General features: G+C 44.8%; 1 protein-coding gene across 1 annotated transcript in view; it reads right to left on the reverse strand.

Annotated features, from left to right (window-relative positions):
* LOC137533361 (alpha-1-antiproteinase-like) overlaps nt 1–16,575 on the reverse strand; it is a 38,059-nt gene extending 21,484 nt beyond the window's left edge. The window contains exons 1-3 of the mRNA XM_068254731.1: nt 16,499–16,575; nt 12,308–12,981; nt 173–434 (exon numbers count right to left, since the gene is read on the reverse strand). Of these exons, the coding sequence (XP_068110832.1) occupies nt 173–434; nt 12,308–12,977 (932 nt within the window). The 5' untranslated portion in view covers nt 12,978–12,981; nt 16,499–16,575. The remainder of the gene's footprint in view (nt 1–172; nt 435–12,307; nt 12,982–16,498) is intronic.
* Nucleotides 16,576–17,415: the final 840 nt, after the last annotated feature.

Raw genomic sequence — 17,415 nt, forward strand, 5'->3', positions numbered from 1 at the left:
CAATTAGAACTATCTCATTGGAAAGCATAGCGTAAGTGCTTTTAGGGAGATTTGTACAAATCGTCTGCGCTTAAGAATTCCTAAAAACACCTCTAGTGTGAGCGAGCCCTAAGAGAAGTACACAGAGCCATGGAGGTGATCATTCAATATATATTATAAAATGTTATCTTACTCTTTTTCGGCCTGCTGTTTAAACTTGTATACTGCACCCAATAAGTCTGCTTCCACTTCTTTCATTTTCCCTTCCTTGGGTAAGATGAACAAGGCAGAGCCGTTTCCTTTGTAGGGAATGGAAACCATCGTGGCATCTTCCAAGAAGGCCACCTGGTAGAAACTTGTTTTCGACATGAACGGCACTTTCACTGTTTTCTGGTCATCGACGTGAAAATCTTTTTCTACAGTAAACTTCTCTTCAAATGGAGATTGCCACTTTCCTGAAATGAATGACCATGGGAGTGAGTGAATGGGTAGCTGGGTGCTGGACAGGGTATTAGAAATACAGTGAAGGCAAGACAGAAAGAGGATATTGGCAACAAAAAACAGTCTCAGTTTTAGAGCTTCTGGGTATTTTGCAGAGGCAATTTTAACCACTTCGGGACCAGCACCCTCCGCTCCCGTAAGGACCAGAGGGTGCTGGTCCCGTAAACTGCCGATTCCCGACGAATCGCTGCAATAATCTGCTGCTCCCGACGAACACGCCGCTCTGTCCCCGCCGCAGGCTGCTCTCTCTGCCGTCGCTATGACGGCAGGGCGCTGTGCGCCGGTCAGGAGCCGCTTTTATTGGCTCCTGACCCTGTCACTCCATGTAAGCCAATGAAAACGGCTCCTGCCCGGCTCACAGTGCTCTGCCGTCATAGAGGCGGCAGGGCAGCAACGAGCGGCGGGGGCAGAGCGGACCGAGCGGTGGAGACGGGCAGGGGTGCGCGGTCAATGGGACGTAGAGTTTACATCCAGTCAGAACCGCAGCGCCCCCTGCCCGCCGTAGATTCGCACTCGCTCGGTCCACAGGTAGTTAAAACACTTATGCTGGGATGAAATACATGGCTCGATTCTGAGCCATTAAGTCAGTTAGATAGATCATTTCCGACATGTCCGATCACGGTTCGATCGCTTAGCCGCTCGATTCACCATTGACGTTAATTGAAAGAAGATAAGAGAATTGAGCGGGCAAAACGATTAGGCGCAGAATCGAGCGCCAGAATCGACCCGTGTCGCAGCATTAAAGAGAACCAGAAACGAAGCACCCTCATGTATTTTACCATATATATTAATGGGCATATGACAGTAAACATCTACTCTGCTCTTTGTTTCAGTCTTCTCTGCTAAATCTGCCTGTTATCAGCTCTGATAAGAATCTCCGAGTGAGCATTCAGTCTACCTTTGCCCTAAATGATTATAGCTGAGTAAGTCTTCAGTGATGTCTTTTCAAACCCAAGCCAGCACCCTCCTGGCTCTGCATTCCTGCTATGAGAATACAGGAAAGCAGAGCCACAAGGGGGCAGACTTGGGCTTGAAAAGACATCACAGAAGAGTGTAAAAAAAGGGAGAACCAAGAGCCCAATATAGTGTAGTAAGTTAAGGCAATTGCTATAATGAAAAGGAGTAAGTTATATACTCACAAACCAGGGTTACCTCCAGGCAACCACTGTATAAGCAGGTGAGGAGATTGACCTGTCCCCACTCAGGATTAGAAAGTCGCTCTCTGTAGACGTGAAAGGAAAGGGGTATCCCCCTCCACCAAGGGTGGATATATGCTATATAGTAAACTGAACAGAGGCGCCAAAAAGGTAAAAACAGTATTTAAAATTGCTTAGGAGGCAGTGGTGGACTTACCTCCTTCAAGCAGACACAAAAAACTGTGTAGTTCGACAACAATAAATTTATTAGTACACTCCAGGGTTTTATACAACGCGTTTCGCAGGTCTATACCCACTTCATCAGGTAGTGGAGATAGGAGTACACAGCACAATGTCAGAATCACACCTGGCGCCTTGTGTGACTCTGACATTGTGCTGTGTACTCCTATCTCCACTACCTGATGAAGCGGGTATAAACCTGCGAAACGCGTTGTATAAAACCCTGGAGTGTACTAATAAATTTATTGTTGTCGAACTACACAGTTTTTTGTGTCTGCTTGAAGGAGGTAAGTCCACCACTGCCTCCTAAGCAATTTTAAATATTTTAAATACTGTTTTTATCCTTTTGGCGCCTCTGTTCAGTTTACTATATCACAGAAGAGTGACTCAGCTATAATCATTCCGGGGCAAAGCTAGACTGAGTGCTCAGTCGGGGATTCTTATCAGAGCTGATAACAGGCAGATTTAGCAGAGAAGAATGAAACAAAGAGCAGAGTAGGTGTTTACTGTCATGTTCCCATTGATATATATGGTAAAATACATGAGGGTGCTTCATCTCTGGTTCTGTTTAAGGGCTTGTCAACAGCTCTCACTTATGCGCAGCACAGACCCACTCGGGCTTCAGCACTGGAAAAACCTGAGCCTGATCGGTAGTGATGATTGAAATCAGCTAATTATGACTATGTGAAATTTGGCCTACATTTTCACAGTGACGCCTATACGTAATTAGGATTTGTGAATTCAATTGATTTTGTATAATCATTTGTAATTTTGCGTACATTTTCCCGTAATTTCGGCCCAACTTTAGCAGTGAATAGCAATTGACACCAATGCTACATAAGTTAAAAAGAACCAGAGAGGAAGCACCCCCATGTATTTTATTACCTTTATCAGTGGGAACATGACAGTAAACACCTACCCTACTTTTAGTTTTATTCTTATCTGCTTAATTAGTCTATTAGCAGCTGTGATAAGAATCCCCGACTGGTTTAGTCTAGGTTTGACCTGGAATCATTATAGCTGAGTCACTCTTCTGTGGAGTCTTTTCAAGCCCAAGCCTGCCACCTCCTGGCTCAGATTTCCTGCTTTGCATACTGAGAGCTGTGATGACATAGGAGGGGCTGCTGCTGCTGAGAGAGAAGCTCTGAAACAGACAAGTGTGGCTGCAATATGATCTGTGTGTTCTGTGTGCACTCAGCATAGATAATGATGACTGCAGTTTAATTCCTATGAGTGACACTTCCTACAGGCAGCTGCACATCATACCAAAATGAAAGCACACAGATGAAAGGCTGCAGCAGCCTTTCTCATATAGCCTAGATATCAGCATAGTCTCATATAGCCTAGACAGCACATCCAGAACAACTCATAACCCGAAAGCAGAAGGGATAAGAGCCGGCGGCCATATTTGTTTTTTCCTGGAGTAATAATGGATAAAAAACACTAAAAAAGGCACACCAGAGCGGCGAAATTATCAGGTAGAGCATTTATTCTTTACAAGCTATCGACTGATATGTTTATTTTGTGTGAAACATTCATCTCTGGTTCCCTTTAAAGAGGAACTGTCACGAAAATCTTAAAATTTAAAACACATACAAATAGGAAGTACATTTTCCCAGAGTAAAATGAGCCACAAATTACTTTTCTCCTATGTTGCTGTCACTTACAGTAAGTAGTAGAAATCTGACATTACCGACAGATTTTGGACTAGCCCTTCTTTTCATAGGGGTGTTCTCAGGGTTTTCTTTATTTTAAAAAGAACTTAGTGAATGGCAGTTGCTCCGTCCAACTGACAAAAAAGTGTATGGTGAGCAGGGAGGCTGCCCAGCATCTTTGTATTAATCATTTTCAGGAAATGTCTTTATAAAGAATAAGGGCCATTCTAAGAATCCCCCATGAAGAGATGGACTAGCCCAAAACCTGTCACTTCTGTCAGATTTCTTCTACCTACTGTAAGTGACAGCAACATAGGAGAAAAGTAATTTGTGGCTCATTTTACTCCGGGAGAAATGTACTTCTTATTTGTATGTGTTTTAAATTTTAAGATTTTCACAACTGTTCCAGTTTAAGGACAATAGTAGGTGCAAGTAAAAAAAAAAAAAAAAAAAATCTAAAAGACTTTGTAGCTTTTCAGAAAATCGATTTTAAAAATGAAAAGAAAAATAGTTTTAAAAACTCAGAAAAACAAAAAGTTTGCTATCTTAAAACAAACTTTGCGATAATTCAGGTTGGAGTGAGCTCCCATGATACATCACTGCTGAAATATGCAAATCAAACATTGTTGTCCCGGGAAGCTAAACACACCTCCAGATCCGCTGGAATGCTGTGATGTCAGCTTGTTATTTGTACAGAGCCATAATAATCCAACATGTATACAGACTGTTTCGGATTGGCGTTGCATGTTGGATTATTATGGCTCTGTACAAATAGCCCGCTGACACATCATTGCATTCCAGTGGTGTTTTTAGCTTCCAAGGACAACAATGGTTGATTTGCATATATTCATCAGAGATCTCGGTGCTCACTCCAACCTGAATCATCACAAATACTTTCTGTTTTAAAGCGGATCCGAGATGAAAAACTAACTATAACAAGTAACTTGTCTATATATCTTATCTAAAGTTTAGATAGTTTACACAGCATATCTAGCTGCAAACAGCTTCAAAAGTTTATGATTATTTCTGTGATACAATGAGGGCAGCCATGTTTGTCACATTGTCACAGGCTGAGGGCTGGAGATGCTATCAGCTTGCCTGTGTGTAAATTTAGTCCCCTCTCCTCCTCTCCTCTGCCTCTGAAATCAATATATGCTATGGGTGCTCCAGGGTGACAGCATAGGTGAGCGCTATAGATTCAGTATGCGGGGAGAAGTGTGGAAAGCCGCGCAGGAGGGACGACGGAGCGGCTCTAGCTATACTCTGTATAGCTAGAGCTACAAAGCATCTTTAAATTTTGGCTCCAAGGCTCCCCATTGGTCTAATAACAGACCAATGGGGATCAGAAGGAACCCCATTTGTCTGTTATTAGACCAATGGGGCTCCTTGGAGCCAAATTCAAAGACACTTTTTACCTCTAGCTATACTCAGTTTAGCTAGAGCAGCGAAGGGGAGCGGCGGTGTGTGGCGGCGGGGGCGCGAGTCAGCGGAGATCTTCCATCAAGGTCACAACATTAGAGGATAGTGTTGTGGTATATTTCTGAGGATATTGGCGTGGGAACATTTTTTTAAAGGTACAGGTAAGTATTTCTGGTTAATTAGAAATAATAAAATACTTTTTTTCGTCGTTGTGTTTTTATGTTATTTAACCCTTTGTGGAAATGGGTAAGACTCATTTCTCCTGCGAGGGGGCAGGCATCTGAGGGGTCCCCTTCTAAAAGGGGACTCCCAGATGCCACCATGAAACCCCCAGGGAGTCGTCACCCCGCCTACACCAGGGGCAAGGGAGGCGGGGAAGAGCTGCTTGTCCGTGGATTGGACAAGGGCTCCTGGGGGGAGGGGGAGGCTTGGCCGCCCCTCCCCCCGGAGCCACCCCATACCATGGACCATGCGAGCTGGTATAGCTCAGGGTGCGAAGTCCCACTCGGCCGGGGCTCCTCATTCTGGCTATCCCAGCCTGCATAGGGGACAAGGGGTTAAAGAAGCTCGAGAGGGGACCCCATGTCGGTTTTTTTTTTTATTTCAAACAATAAGCAAAAAAAAAAAGGCATTTATATACATATTAATACATGTATAGATACATGTATTAACATATATATATATATATATATATATATATATATATATATATATATATACTAGCCAACCCGCGTCGTAGCATACGCCGCATCTATCTATCTAATAGAGTACGTGCCTCAACCTTGAAGCAAGAAGAAGTAGGCTTTCCATGAGAAAATGTATGCGTGCTCAAACACCAAGTTTAACCCTAGCAAGTCTGGCTTTGCAAATCCGGCCTAATTGGCTATTCATGAGGCAATGCTCATGCAAATATGCATTTGCTTTCGCATGCCAAACTATGCAGGGTCAAAAAACCAATACTGCAAAGTGCTCTCTCGCTGCCTGGGAACCACAGCGGCACCCCGGAGTGGGAGGCTGGGTGGCGCAGCTGCCCCCCCCCCCCCCCCCCCGAAGCGTGGCCAGCGCTGGGGAGAGCCGTCCGCACCCACCTCCTAATATTAAAAACAGCCACTTACCTTAACGTCCATTGGGTTCTGCTACATGCGCATTAATTTTCTCATGGAAAGCATTTTGTGCAGTTTGTATCCTTTGGAGGCAGGTGGTGGATGGCTTGCTCCGGTGGTGTGAACCCTGGAGTGAGTGCGCCTGTCCTCCCCCCCCCCCCCTCTGGAGTGCTGTATGTGAGCCAGCCCTGAGCTCTAAAGCTCGGGGTGACCCATGCTTCTCTCCTTTCTCATGTGGTGCCCCCAAATTAATGCGCATGTAGCAGAACGCAATGGACGTTAAGGTAAGTGCCTGTTTTTAATATTGGGAGGTGGGTGCAGACGGCTCTCCCCGGCGCTGGCCAAACTTGGGGGGGGTCGTCCACGCCACCCAGCCTCCCCCTCCGGGGTGCCGCTGTGGTTTCCAGGCAGTGAGAGAGCCTGGGACCCTGCGGTCCCCCCAGTTGTATAAAAAGGGGGCATTGGGAATCCTCCCCGTGGCGCTCCTGGAGGCCTGGAGCACACCAAAAACTGCTAGCAGATCCGCAAAATGCTAGCAGATTTTGAAACGCTTTTTCTTATTTTTCTGTAGCATTTCACCTAGCATTTTGCGGTTTTGTAAAGCATTTTTGGTGTAGTAGATTTCATATATTGTTACAGTAAAGCTGTTACTGAACAGCTTCTGTAACAAAAACGCCTGCAAAACCGCTCTGAACTGCCGTTTTTCAGAGCGGTTTGCGTTTTTCCTATACTTAACATTGAGGCAGAAACGCATCCGAAATCCAAAAAAATGCCTCACCCCGGGAGTATGCGTTTCAGCAAAACGCCTCCCGCTCTGGTGTGCACCAGCCCATTGAAATACATTACCCAAGCGTATCCGCAGCCGCAAGTGGATCGCAAAACGCTGCCGAACCGCTCTGGTGTGCACTAAGCCGGATAGTGCTAATGTAGCATGTAGCAGGGTGACTGCTTTGTGGTATTGGTTTGTGCATTCATTTGCATGAGCATTGCCTCATGAATATCCAATTAGGCCAGATTTGCAATGTCAGACTTGCTAGGGTAAGGCCTCTTTTCCATGGACTGTGAATAGGCAGTGAAATGGCTCTCAAACTCTCACAACTGCTCACTGCTGCCTGGTAACTGCTCACTGCTGCCTGATAACTGCTCGCTGCTGCCTGGTAACTGCTTGCTGCTGCCTGGTAACTGCTTGCTGCTGCCTGGTAACTGCTTGCTGCTGCCTGGTAACTGCTTGCTGCTGCCTGGTATCTGCTCACTGCTGACTGATAACTGCTTGCTGAGCACACAGCTCAACAGTCCGTGGAAAAGAGGCCTTGGTGTTTGCTCACGCATAAATTTTCTCATGCAAAGTACTTCTTCTTCTTGTTTGAAGGTTGAGGCACTTAGTCTATTATATATATAGATATATATATAAAATCGTATGTGTGTGTGCGTGTGTCGGATCACTCAAAAATGCCTTGACCGACTTGAACGAAACTTGGTATACAGATCCCTTACTACCTGGGATGATATGTTCTGGGGGTCTCGCGTCCCCCCTGCACACCTGGGCGGAGCTACAAACAGCAAATCAGATTTCACCCATTCAAGTCAATGGGAAAAATGTAAAAGGCTGCCATTCTGACATTAATCAAGCCAGAGTCCCCACACTTGGCACAGTTGGTGACCGAAGTTACAAATCCAGGGAAAGTGGGCGGAGCATAAAAGAGCCAATCAAATTTCAGCCACATACTTTCAATGGGAAAATGTTAACTGCTGCCATTCTTAGACTATTAATCGCAGGGTTCTCAAACATTGCACAGTTGGTCACTGGGTGACTGGGATTAATATTTAGGAAAGTGGGTGGAGCCTACAACAGCCAATCAAAATTCACCTATTGATTTTCAAGGGGAATATTTACATTGCTGCCATTCCTATACTCTTAATGGCAGAAGCCTCAAACCTGCTACAGTTGGTCATTGGGTGACAAGGGTTCAAATTCTGGAAAGGGGCGGAGCTACAAACAGCCAATCAGATTTGTTTAATTTCTATGCAAATATAAAAATTATTGATACCAAGGACCCCAAAGCTCATAAACTTGGTCATTGAGAGACTTCATTGAGAGACTGCATGTCAAGGTCAGAAAAAGTAGGAAAATGGGAAAATATAAACTGCGCCCATTTTTACACTGTTAATGACAGGGTTCTCAAACTTCAGACAGTTGGTCACTGAGTGACAGGGATTAATATTCATGAAAGTCAGTGGAGCTTACAACAGCCAATCAAAATTCCCCTATTGATTTGTAAGGGGAATATTTGCCATTCTTACACTGTTAATGGCAGAGGTCTCAAATCTGGTACAGTCACTCATTGGGTGCCTGGCGTTCAAATTCTCAAAAAGGGGCGGGGCCACAAACACTCAGATTTGTTTAATTTCAATGGGAATATACAAATTATTGATACCAAGGACCCCACAGCTCATAAACTTGGTCATTGAGAGACTGTATGTCAAGGTTAGAAAAAATGGGCGGAGCCAACAACTACATTTTTTACATGGGAAAATATAAACTGCAGCCATTCTTACACTGTTAATGGCAGAGTTCTCAAACTTGACATAGTTGGCCACTGGGTGACTGGGATTAATATTCAGTAAAGCGGGTGGAGTCTACAATAGCCAATAAAAATTCCCTTATTGATTTTCAAGGGGAATATTTACATTGCTGCTATTCTAACACTCTTAATGGCAGAGGCCTCACACTTGGTACAGTCGGTCTTTGGGTGACTGGGGTTCACATTCTGAAAAGGGTGCGGATCCACAAACAGCCAATAATATTTGTTTCATTTCAGTGGGAAAATTTTAATTGTTGATGCCAAGGACCACAAAGCTCATAAACTTGGTTATACAGGGATTGTGTGTGTTAGGGCTCGTTTCCACTAGTGCGGCGTGCGTCTCGTAGACGCACGCCGGAACTGAGCGGGTGGGCGGGATCGCAGGCGATTCCCATCAGCCGTGCCATGCACGGCTATGGGAATCGCAGCCTCCGCCGCGAATTCTGTGGGGGTTTCCGGCCGAATCGCTACTGCAAGCGATTCGGCCGGCGGCGCCGTTGTCCCCTATGGCAGAGTTTCCCCGCGCGATTTGCCTGCGGGGAAACTCTGCGGATTCGCGGCCGTTTCCGCGAGAGTGGAAACGGGCCCTAAAGGTTTGAAAAAGTGGGCGGGGCCAACAAATACATTTTTTACATGGGAAAATGTAAACTGCAGCCATTCTTACACTGTTGATGGCAGGGTTCTCAAACTTGACACACTTGGTCACTGGGGACTGGAATTAATATTTAGGAAAGTGGGTGGTGCTTACAACAGCCAATCAAAATCCACTTATTGATTTTCATTTGGAATTTTTACATTGCTACCATTCTTACGCTGTTAAAGGCAGAGGCCTAAAATCTGATATACTCAGTCACTGGGAGACTAGGGTTTAAATTTTGAAAAGGGGGCAGGCGGGCAACAAACAGCCAATCAGATTTGTTTCATTTCAATGGGAAATGCAACTTATTGATGCCAAGGACCCCAGAGCTCATAAACTTGGTCATTGAGTGACTGTATGTAAAGGTTAAAAATAGTGAGTGAAGCAAAACCTAACTTTTACATAGGAAAATGTAAACTGCAGCCATTCTTACACTGTTAACCACCCTGGCGTTCTGATAAGATCGCCAGGGCGGCTGCGGGAGGGTTTTTTTTAAATAAAAAAAAAACTATTCCATGCAGCCAACTGAAAGTTGGCTGCATGAAAGCCCACTAGAGGGCGCTCCGGATGCGTTCTTCTGATCGCCTCCGGCGGCCAGAAGTAACACGGAAGGCCGCAATGAGCAGCCTTCCGTGTTTCGCTTACCTCGTCGCCATGGCGACGAGCGGAGTGACGTCATGGACGTCAGCCGACGTCCTGACATCAGCCGCCTCCGATCCAGCCCTTAGCGCTGGCCGGAACTGTTTGTTCCGGCTACGCTGGGCTCGGGCGGCTGGGGGGACCCTCTTTCGCCGCTGCACACGGCGGATCGCCGCGCTGCAGCGGCGATCAGGTAGCACACGTGGCTGGCAAAGTGCCGGCTGCGTGTGCTGCTTTTTATTTCATTAAAATCGGCCCAGCAGGGCCTGAGCGGCAGCCTCCGGCGGTGTTGGACGAGCTGAGCTCGTCCAGACCGCTCAGGTGGTTAATGGCAGGGTTCTCAAACTTGACACAGTTGTTCACTGGGTGACTGGGATTAATATTCAAAAAAGTGGGTGGAACCTACGACAGCCAATCAAAATTCACCCATTGATTATCAAGGGGAATATTGAAACTGCTGCCATTCTTACACTGCTAATGGCAAAGGCCTCAAAACAACTGCTAAAGTCGGTCATTAAGTGACTGGAGTTCAAATTCACTAAAAGGGTGGAGCCATAAACAGCCAATCAGATTTCTTTGCTGGATAAACTGCACACAATTTTGATGCCAGGAACCCGAAAGCTCACAAACTTGGTCATTGAGTGACTGTGTATCAAGATTACGAAAAATGGGTGGAGTCAAAACAGTTTCCATGGGAAAATGTAAACTGCAGCTCTTCTTCACTGTTAATGTCAGGGTTCTCAAACTTTGTACAGTTGGTTACTGGGTGACTGGGATTAATATTCAGAACAGTGGGTGGAGCCTAAAAAAGCCAATCTGAGTTCACCTGTTGATTTTCAAGGGGAATAATAAAATTGCTGCCATTTTTGCACTGTTAATGGCAAAATTCCTCAAACCTGGTACAGTTGGTCACTGGGTTACTGGGGTTCAAATTCAGAAAAGGGGACAGAGCCACAAACAGCCAATCAGATTTGTTTCATCTCAATGGGAAAATACAAATTTTTGATGCCAAGGGCCCCAAAGCTCACAAACTTGGTCATTGAGTGACAGTGTGTCCAGGTTACAAAAGTGGGTGGAGCCAAAAACAAATTCATGGGAAAAATATAAACTGCAGCCATTCCTACACTGTCAGGGTTCTCAAACTTTGCCCAGATGGTCACTGGGTGACTGAGATTAGTATTCAGGGAAGTGGGTGGAGCCTTTAATAGCCAATCAACATTCACCTGTTGATTTTCAAGGGGAATATTTAAATTGCTGCCATTTTTACACTGTTAATAGCAGATGCCTCAGACCTGTTACAGTTGGTCATTGGGCGACTGTGGTTCAAATACTGGAGAGGGGCGGAGCCACAAACAGCCAATCAGAATTGTTTAATTTCTATGGGAATATACAATTTATTGATGCCAAAGACCCCAACATTCCAAAATTTGGACATTGAGTGTTTGTGTGTTAGGGTTAGAAAAAGTATGCAGAGCCAACAGCAGCCAAATACATACCCGGGCAACGCCGGGTCATCAGCTAGTATATCCACATATATATATATATACACACACACACATGCGTGCACACATTTTATATATATATTTATATATATATACCGTATATATATATATATATATATATATATATATATATATATACACACACACATTATTTATATTTATTAACATTTCTTATTTTATTTTTCATTTATGTACAAATAACAAATGGCACACGGAGCCGCCGCTACAGTGTTCAAAACGCTATTTTGCGTTTTAATGTTAAAACATTAAATAGCGTTTTAACATTAAAACTCTATTTAACGTTTTAACATTAAAACGCAAAATAGCATTTTGAACACTTTAGCGGCGGCTCCGTGTGCCATTTTTTCCCGGCGCCATTTTTTTACTGTATGCTGCAATCTTGGTGATGCTAGCATGTATGGAGGCTTTGGTATTAACCGCCAAAGTCGGCACAAAATTATGCACATTTTTGCGTAATTACACAGAATTTTAAATGAATTACATTTACATGCAAAATTAATTATTAATTTTCTCGAAAATTTGCATAAAAATTTTGCTCCATAAGTGCAAATTACGATGCAAAATTACGATTGTGAAAAATTTGTGCTCATCACTACTGATCGAGTCCATGTTACTGCGCATGCGCGAGCCATCTACACTTGCGCAGTAGCACAGGCCCAATCAGGCTCAGCTATTTCCGCTGGAGCCTGAATGAGTTCATCATACTATGCAGGTGCAGTGTGGCCACACTTCAGGGGACCCTGCTCTGAAACGACTTGGTGAAAAAGATGGGAGAAGCTTCTGGGCATTCCAGAGGTTTCCCCCTCATCAGGATCTCATTTTTCATTCCGCAAACCTGTAAGACCAACTAGGCTAGCTTGCCTCTTATTCACCAAAGTAGCTTAGTTACCTACCTCTGAAATAAATGAAATTCAATAAAAGCATAGCTGCATCCTTGTCCACACTGCTCACTGCTTCAGGGATTTTGCTGTTGGTCTTCTTCTCCACATAGCTATTAATTTGTTTCTTGGCCTCTTCATTTTGGTGGAAGTCTACAGAGAAAGCTTCTGATCTGTACTGGTTCTTGGCATCATCAAGGAACTGGTCAAGGATCTTCCAGTTTTGGCTTATGAAGAGGGCGTTCCCACTGTCGAGGTGCAGTTCACTGTCAGCATCATTTAGCATATCCAGGAGGTGGTGGAAGCCATCGTGGATTTCCTTTTCAGAAGTCTCAGACAAGTTGAAACTCATGCCGTGTATGATCTGGTCATGCGTGTTGGCCTTGGCACCGAGCGAGAGTAGAGCCAATGCCGTTGATATACTTAACGGGGAGATGACAATGTTCTCTGATGGATGGTCTGTTGTCATCTGTCTGAAGAGGTTAAAAGCGAGCTTAGTGTTTCCTGGAGCTATTTTGTGGCATGCCAATGTTTCAGTGGAATGGTGTTGGGGATGGTGGTGATCCCCTTTCTTGCTGTGATCATCTTTGTGCTCACCTTTCTTCCCATGGTCACCATGGTGGTCTGCGATGACCAAGGAGACCAGCACAGCTACGATGAAACCCAGATACAGGACAGCCCTCATCTTCCTAAACAAAAAAAGGTAGATAGAATTGAGAGTTACCTTCAAGTATCAAGATCAAGTATCAAGATCAAAAAGGAATAAAAGCATAGCTGTACTTATTTTTTATGCAGAGGAAGGTGTTGAAAGTTGGTGGGGTTGAGGGGCATACATTTGAAATCGCCGCCGGTAGACTTAGGCTCAGGATACAGCCGGTATATGGCTGATCCTGCTTCTGCACAAGTCCGTGCCGTATTAAATACTATTCCCCCTCCAGGTCGCCATGGATAGAGGGGGAATAATATAATTCGGCTCCCAGCGATTGCTGGAGGCCAAATTATTGCGTTTTTTAAGCAACCTCGGCTCCGTCTTCTGACGGCGCCGACGTTACTCACTGAGCACTGCTCAGTTGTGATTCCTATTATAGTCTATGGCTGCGCCCAGATCTAGCAGCGCCAAAAAGCCATGCTCCAGTTGATGGGTGATAGTGTGCTGGGAAGTTATATAGTTATGCTTGGCATTAATCCTAGAAATAGGAGTTGAGCTGAAAGGATTAATAATTTCCATTCAGAAGTGGAGCTTCGCTTTCAGGGCACAATTCTCAAAACTTATCTCATGGATTATTTCAGCTTTCTTATTTTTCAACTGTAGTGGTTCAAGGGGGAAAAAAATTCCTGTCCTCGGCCAGTGCTCAGCTGTGCCAATCCACCAAACGTACTGACCATCGATACATTGTTTATGTAGCATGCATGAGATAATGAGTTGTATGTGTATAATGAATAGAACATTAGGAGCAAAGAAAAGAGTCTCATATTGTTTTCTAATACAGGAAGAGTTTAAAAACTTCAGTTGTTATCTAGGCAAAACAGCTTCTTTGCTACTAATATTACTACTGCTACTTATGATCTATTCATCATCCATACTACACATACAATTCATTATATCGTAAGGTTTTTTTTTGTTTTGTTTTAAGAAGAGGTAATTAATTCATGAAATAAAACAAATCAGTAGAGATAAGGCATGAGTTAAGCCAGAAAAGGAGAAAAAAAAACAGATGAGAGAGGTATATTGTGGGTTAAAGCCCCATACACACACTGAACAGCGAACACTGGCAATCCGGCGCAGGAGACTTGGGAGCAGACGGCGCCACCATAGACTGTAATAGGAATTACGGCTACAGCGGTGCACAGGGAGTAACTTCAGTGCCGTCAGAAGACGGAGCTAAAGTTACTTATAAAACACTGTAATTCGGCCGCCAGCAATAGCTGGAGGCTGAATTCTTTCATTGCCCACTATCCACGTGGACCTGGAGGGGGAATAGTATTTAACGTCGCCGGGAACTTGTGCAGCAGCAGGATCAGCCATACTGGCTGTATCCTGCACCCAAGTCTCCCGGAGGCGAATCCACTCGTACGCCTCAACAGAGGGCTTTTATGCAGCACAATTGTCAAGAAAGTTTTGTTGTGAAACAAGTTGAAACAACTAAAGAAAAGTCTTTTGCTATTGTTCAAAAAGCTGATAAGACTGATAAAAAGTCAATCCAACAGTTGGATTGACGTCTTATCAGTCTTATCAAGGGCCCATTCACACTAGAGCGTTTTCCCGCCATTTTGGCAAAACGCTCCAACGCTAGCGCTTTTTAAAAGCGCTAGTGTATTGAAACCCTATGGGCCCGTTCTTACATGGGCGATTTGCGCTAATCGCTGCAAATCGCCCAAAAACGCGTACGCAAATGCGTCGCCTGCACCATTTTCAGGCAATTTCCCGGCGATCGCGGTTCAGTGCTATAGAAGCGCTAAACGCGATCGCGGAAAAATCGCCGCAGTGTTCAGTGATTTCTCCACGTGAAATCACAGAAAAATCACTCCTGCAAAACGCCAGCAAAAATCGCCGGCATTTTGCGTTTCTAAGTGTGACTGGGGACTTAGACAGATAAATAATTCATGAGATAAACAATGGGGTTGATTCACTAAACCGTGCTAATGCATAACGCGTGTTAAGAAATTATTTGTTAACACGCGTGTTATTTCTTTACACGCGTAACGCCTAATGCAACGCGCAAGTTAACGGTGATTACGGCAAAGCGTGCGTTATCTAGATAAAGTTTGGTAGTAAGATGATAAAGGGCGTTGTGAAAGATGTGTGCATCTTTTATTACACCAGTAATTATAACGCACATGATCGTCAAAGCGTGCACTGTACATTCATAAAGCGCGCTGTGTATCCCTGACGCACACTATGGAGTTATAATGCGTGATGTGTATTTTTCACGCTCGCTGTAACATTTTAGCGTGCGGAAAGTTTTTACGCGCACTGTAACACACGTAAAGCATTTAGCGCTATAGCGTTATGCATTAGCATGGTTTAGTGAATCAACCCCAAAGAGAGATATCATGATTAGAAGTAGAAAAAGATAAAGCAGACCGAGAGACAGCATAGAGTAGTATTTTTCTTTAGGCTGCATTCACAGTGGGTTGTAATGCGACGTTCAAGTCACAACGCAGCATTACAATGCAAAAGCAAAAAAAGGTGCTAACACACCTTAACACTGCGTTACCGTGGCATACAGTAGGTACAGTAAAGCATCCTCTGTAGATGGCGATTCTCCCCCTGGTATACGAGAATCAGATACTAGGGCCCATATGCAATTACATTTTTCTCCAGGGTTTTCTCCTTGGTCATATTTTTAAACTTGTCAATAAAATGCCTTTTAAGCTACCAGAAAGCAAGAAAATGCTCAACATAATTTTGATAGTACCTTTTTTACCTACTTTTTGATACTTTTTTAGTTGAAAAATGCTGGAAAGTTGTTTTAAATTGAAAACTAAAAATTATCTCTTAAGAGAAAACTCAGATGAAAAAGTGAATTGCATATGGCCCTAGGAGCTCTAATATCTAATTCCTTCTCAGACACTAAGGGCACTAAGAAACCGCTCCGAATCCGCAGAGTTTCCCCGCAGGCAAATCTCACGGGGAAACTCTGCCACAGGAAACTATGCCGCCGCCGGCCGAATCGCTTACCCTAGCGATTCGGCCGGCACTGGCCACAGATTTAGTGCGGGAGGCTGCAAATCCCATAGCCGTGCATGGTACGGCTTCTGGGATTCGCCTGCGGTCCCGCACACCCGGAAGTGCCGCCGCGCGTCTCACTGACGCGTGCGGCAACAAGTGGAAACGGGCCCTTTGGGGAGAAGCCCAGAAGAGATGTCTGCAGAATCTGGAGACCGAGTGGCCAGAGATGGGTACTGCCGCCTGCTGCCTGACTCTGCCTGGGGGACATCCGGCACATACCAGGATAGATCCGGAGCACATGTCACTGATCTTTGGGGCTAGCAACGCCCCTGCCTCTCACTTCAGTTGTCTTTTAAGCAAATGGATAAAAAGTGAAGAAGTAGAGAGTGAGATGTGACTTGGCTTTGCAGGGGATCAGATTGTGTAAATTTGAAATCTCATTGCTGATGCCCCCCGAGACATCAGAGTCTGTTGAAAAATGAAACGGAGAGAAAAGGATAGAGAGAGAGAGACGGAGCAGAGTTTTTACTCACTAGAGTCCCGAGGTTCCAGAATCACAGAACGCCAAAGCCCAAAGTGGCCACTTATATAGAATGTATTTCTGGAGTATTATGAAATCTGAGAGCCTCTAAATATTAACCAGATGACCTCACGTGTGAAAGGTTAAATACTGCTTAAATACGTCTATTTGCTTTTCTTGTGCTTTGGACCCATCTAGTTGTCCTCACATAACCTCAAGCATACTAAATCGCACTGATCACTACAGGGCCTTTTAAGGGACCCTGAACGGAAATCTGTACTTACCTGGGGCTTCCTCCAGCCCGCCGGCCCCACCTCCCCTGTAGCCTACAAAGTCCCTCAGCATCCTCTTGGTCCCTTTTGTGATCCTGCTGGCAGCTCTGGTAGCTTCGGCTGAGCCTGCACCTCCTGGCCGCACCATCACGCTGGTCGCCGTAAGTGTCCTGCGCATGCGCAGTAAGTTCAGTCCTTAGGGAACTTAAGGTGACCGGCGTGATGAGGCACCGGGCCACATGTGTCTTTCGTCATCGGATTACTGGAACCACCAGCGGAACCAGGGAACAAGAGGATGACCTCGCGGGCCGGGGGGAGGGGGAGGATGCTGGAGGAAGCCCAAGGTAAGTCTGGATTTCTATTTTTTGGCATTACTCAGTGTCCCTTTAATCTCTATGTACCAGTTTTGTAGCCAGACAAACCAAACACCATGTTATACTAGTCCTTTGCGTGCAATGGCAGGATTGCTTATATCGAGGAAGAAACTTAATGATTACCTAATGAGACCACATTTGAAGTACCTAATTACTTCGTACTTCTTCTTGTATGACAGACATCCAAAGCTGTAGATTGCGATTATCTTTGTGAGGAGCACACTGGATGGCATGGGTTGTAGATATAAGCAGGCAAGGCTTCATATACCTCAATGGCAAGTTGC

The sequence above is a fragment of the Hyperolius riggenbachi genome, chromosome 9 (genome assembly GCF_040937935.1).
Source record: "Hyperolius riggenbachi isolate aHypRig1 chromosome 9, aHypRig1.pri, whole genome shotgun sequence".
Lineage (NCBI taxonomy): Eukaryota > Metazoa > Chordata > Amphibia > Anura > Hyperoliidae > Hyperolius > Hyperolius riggenbachi.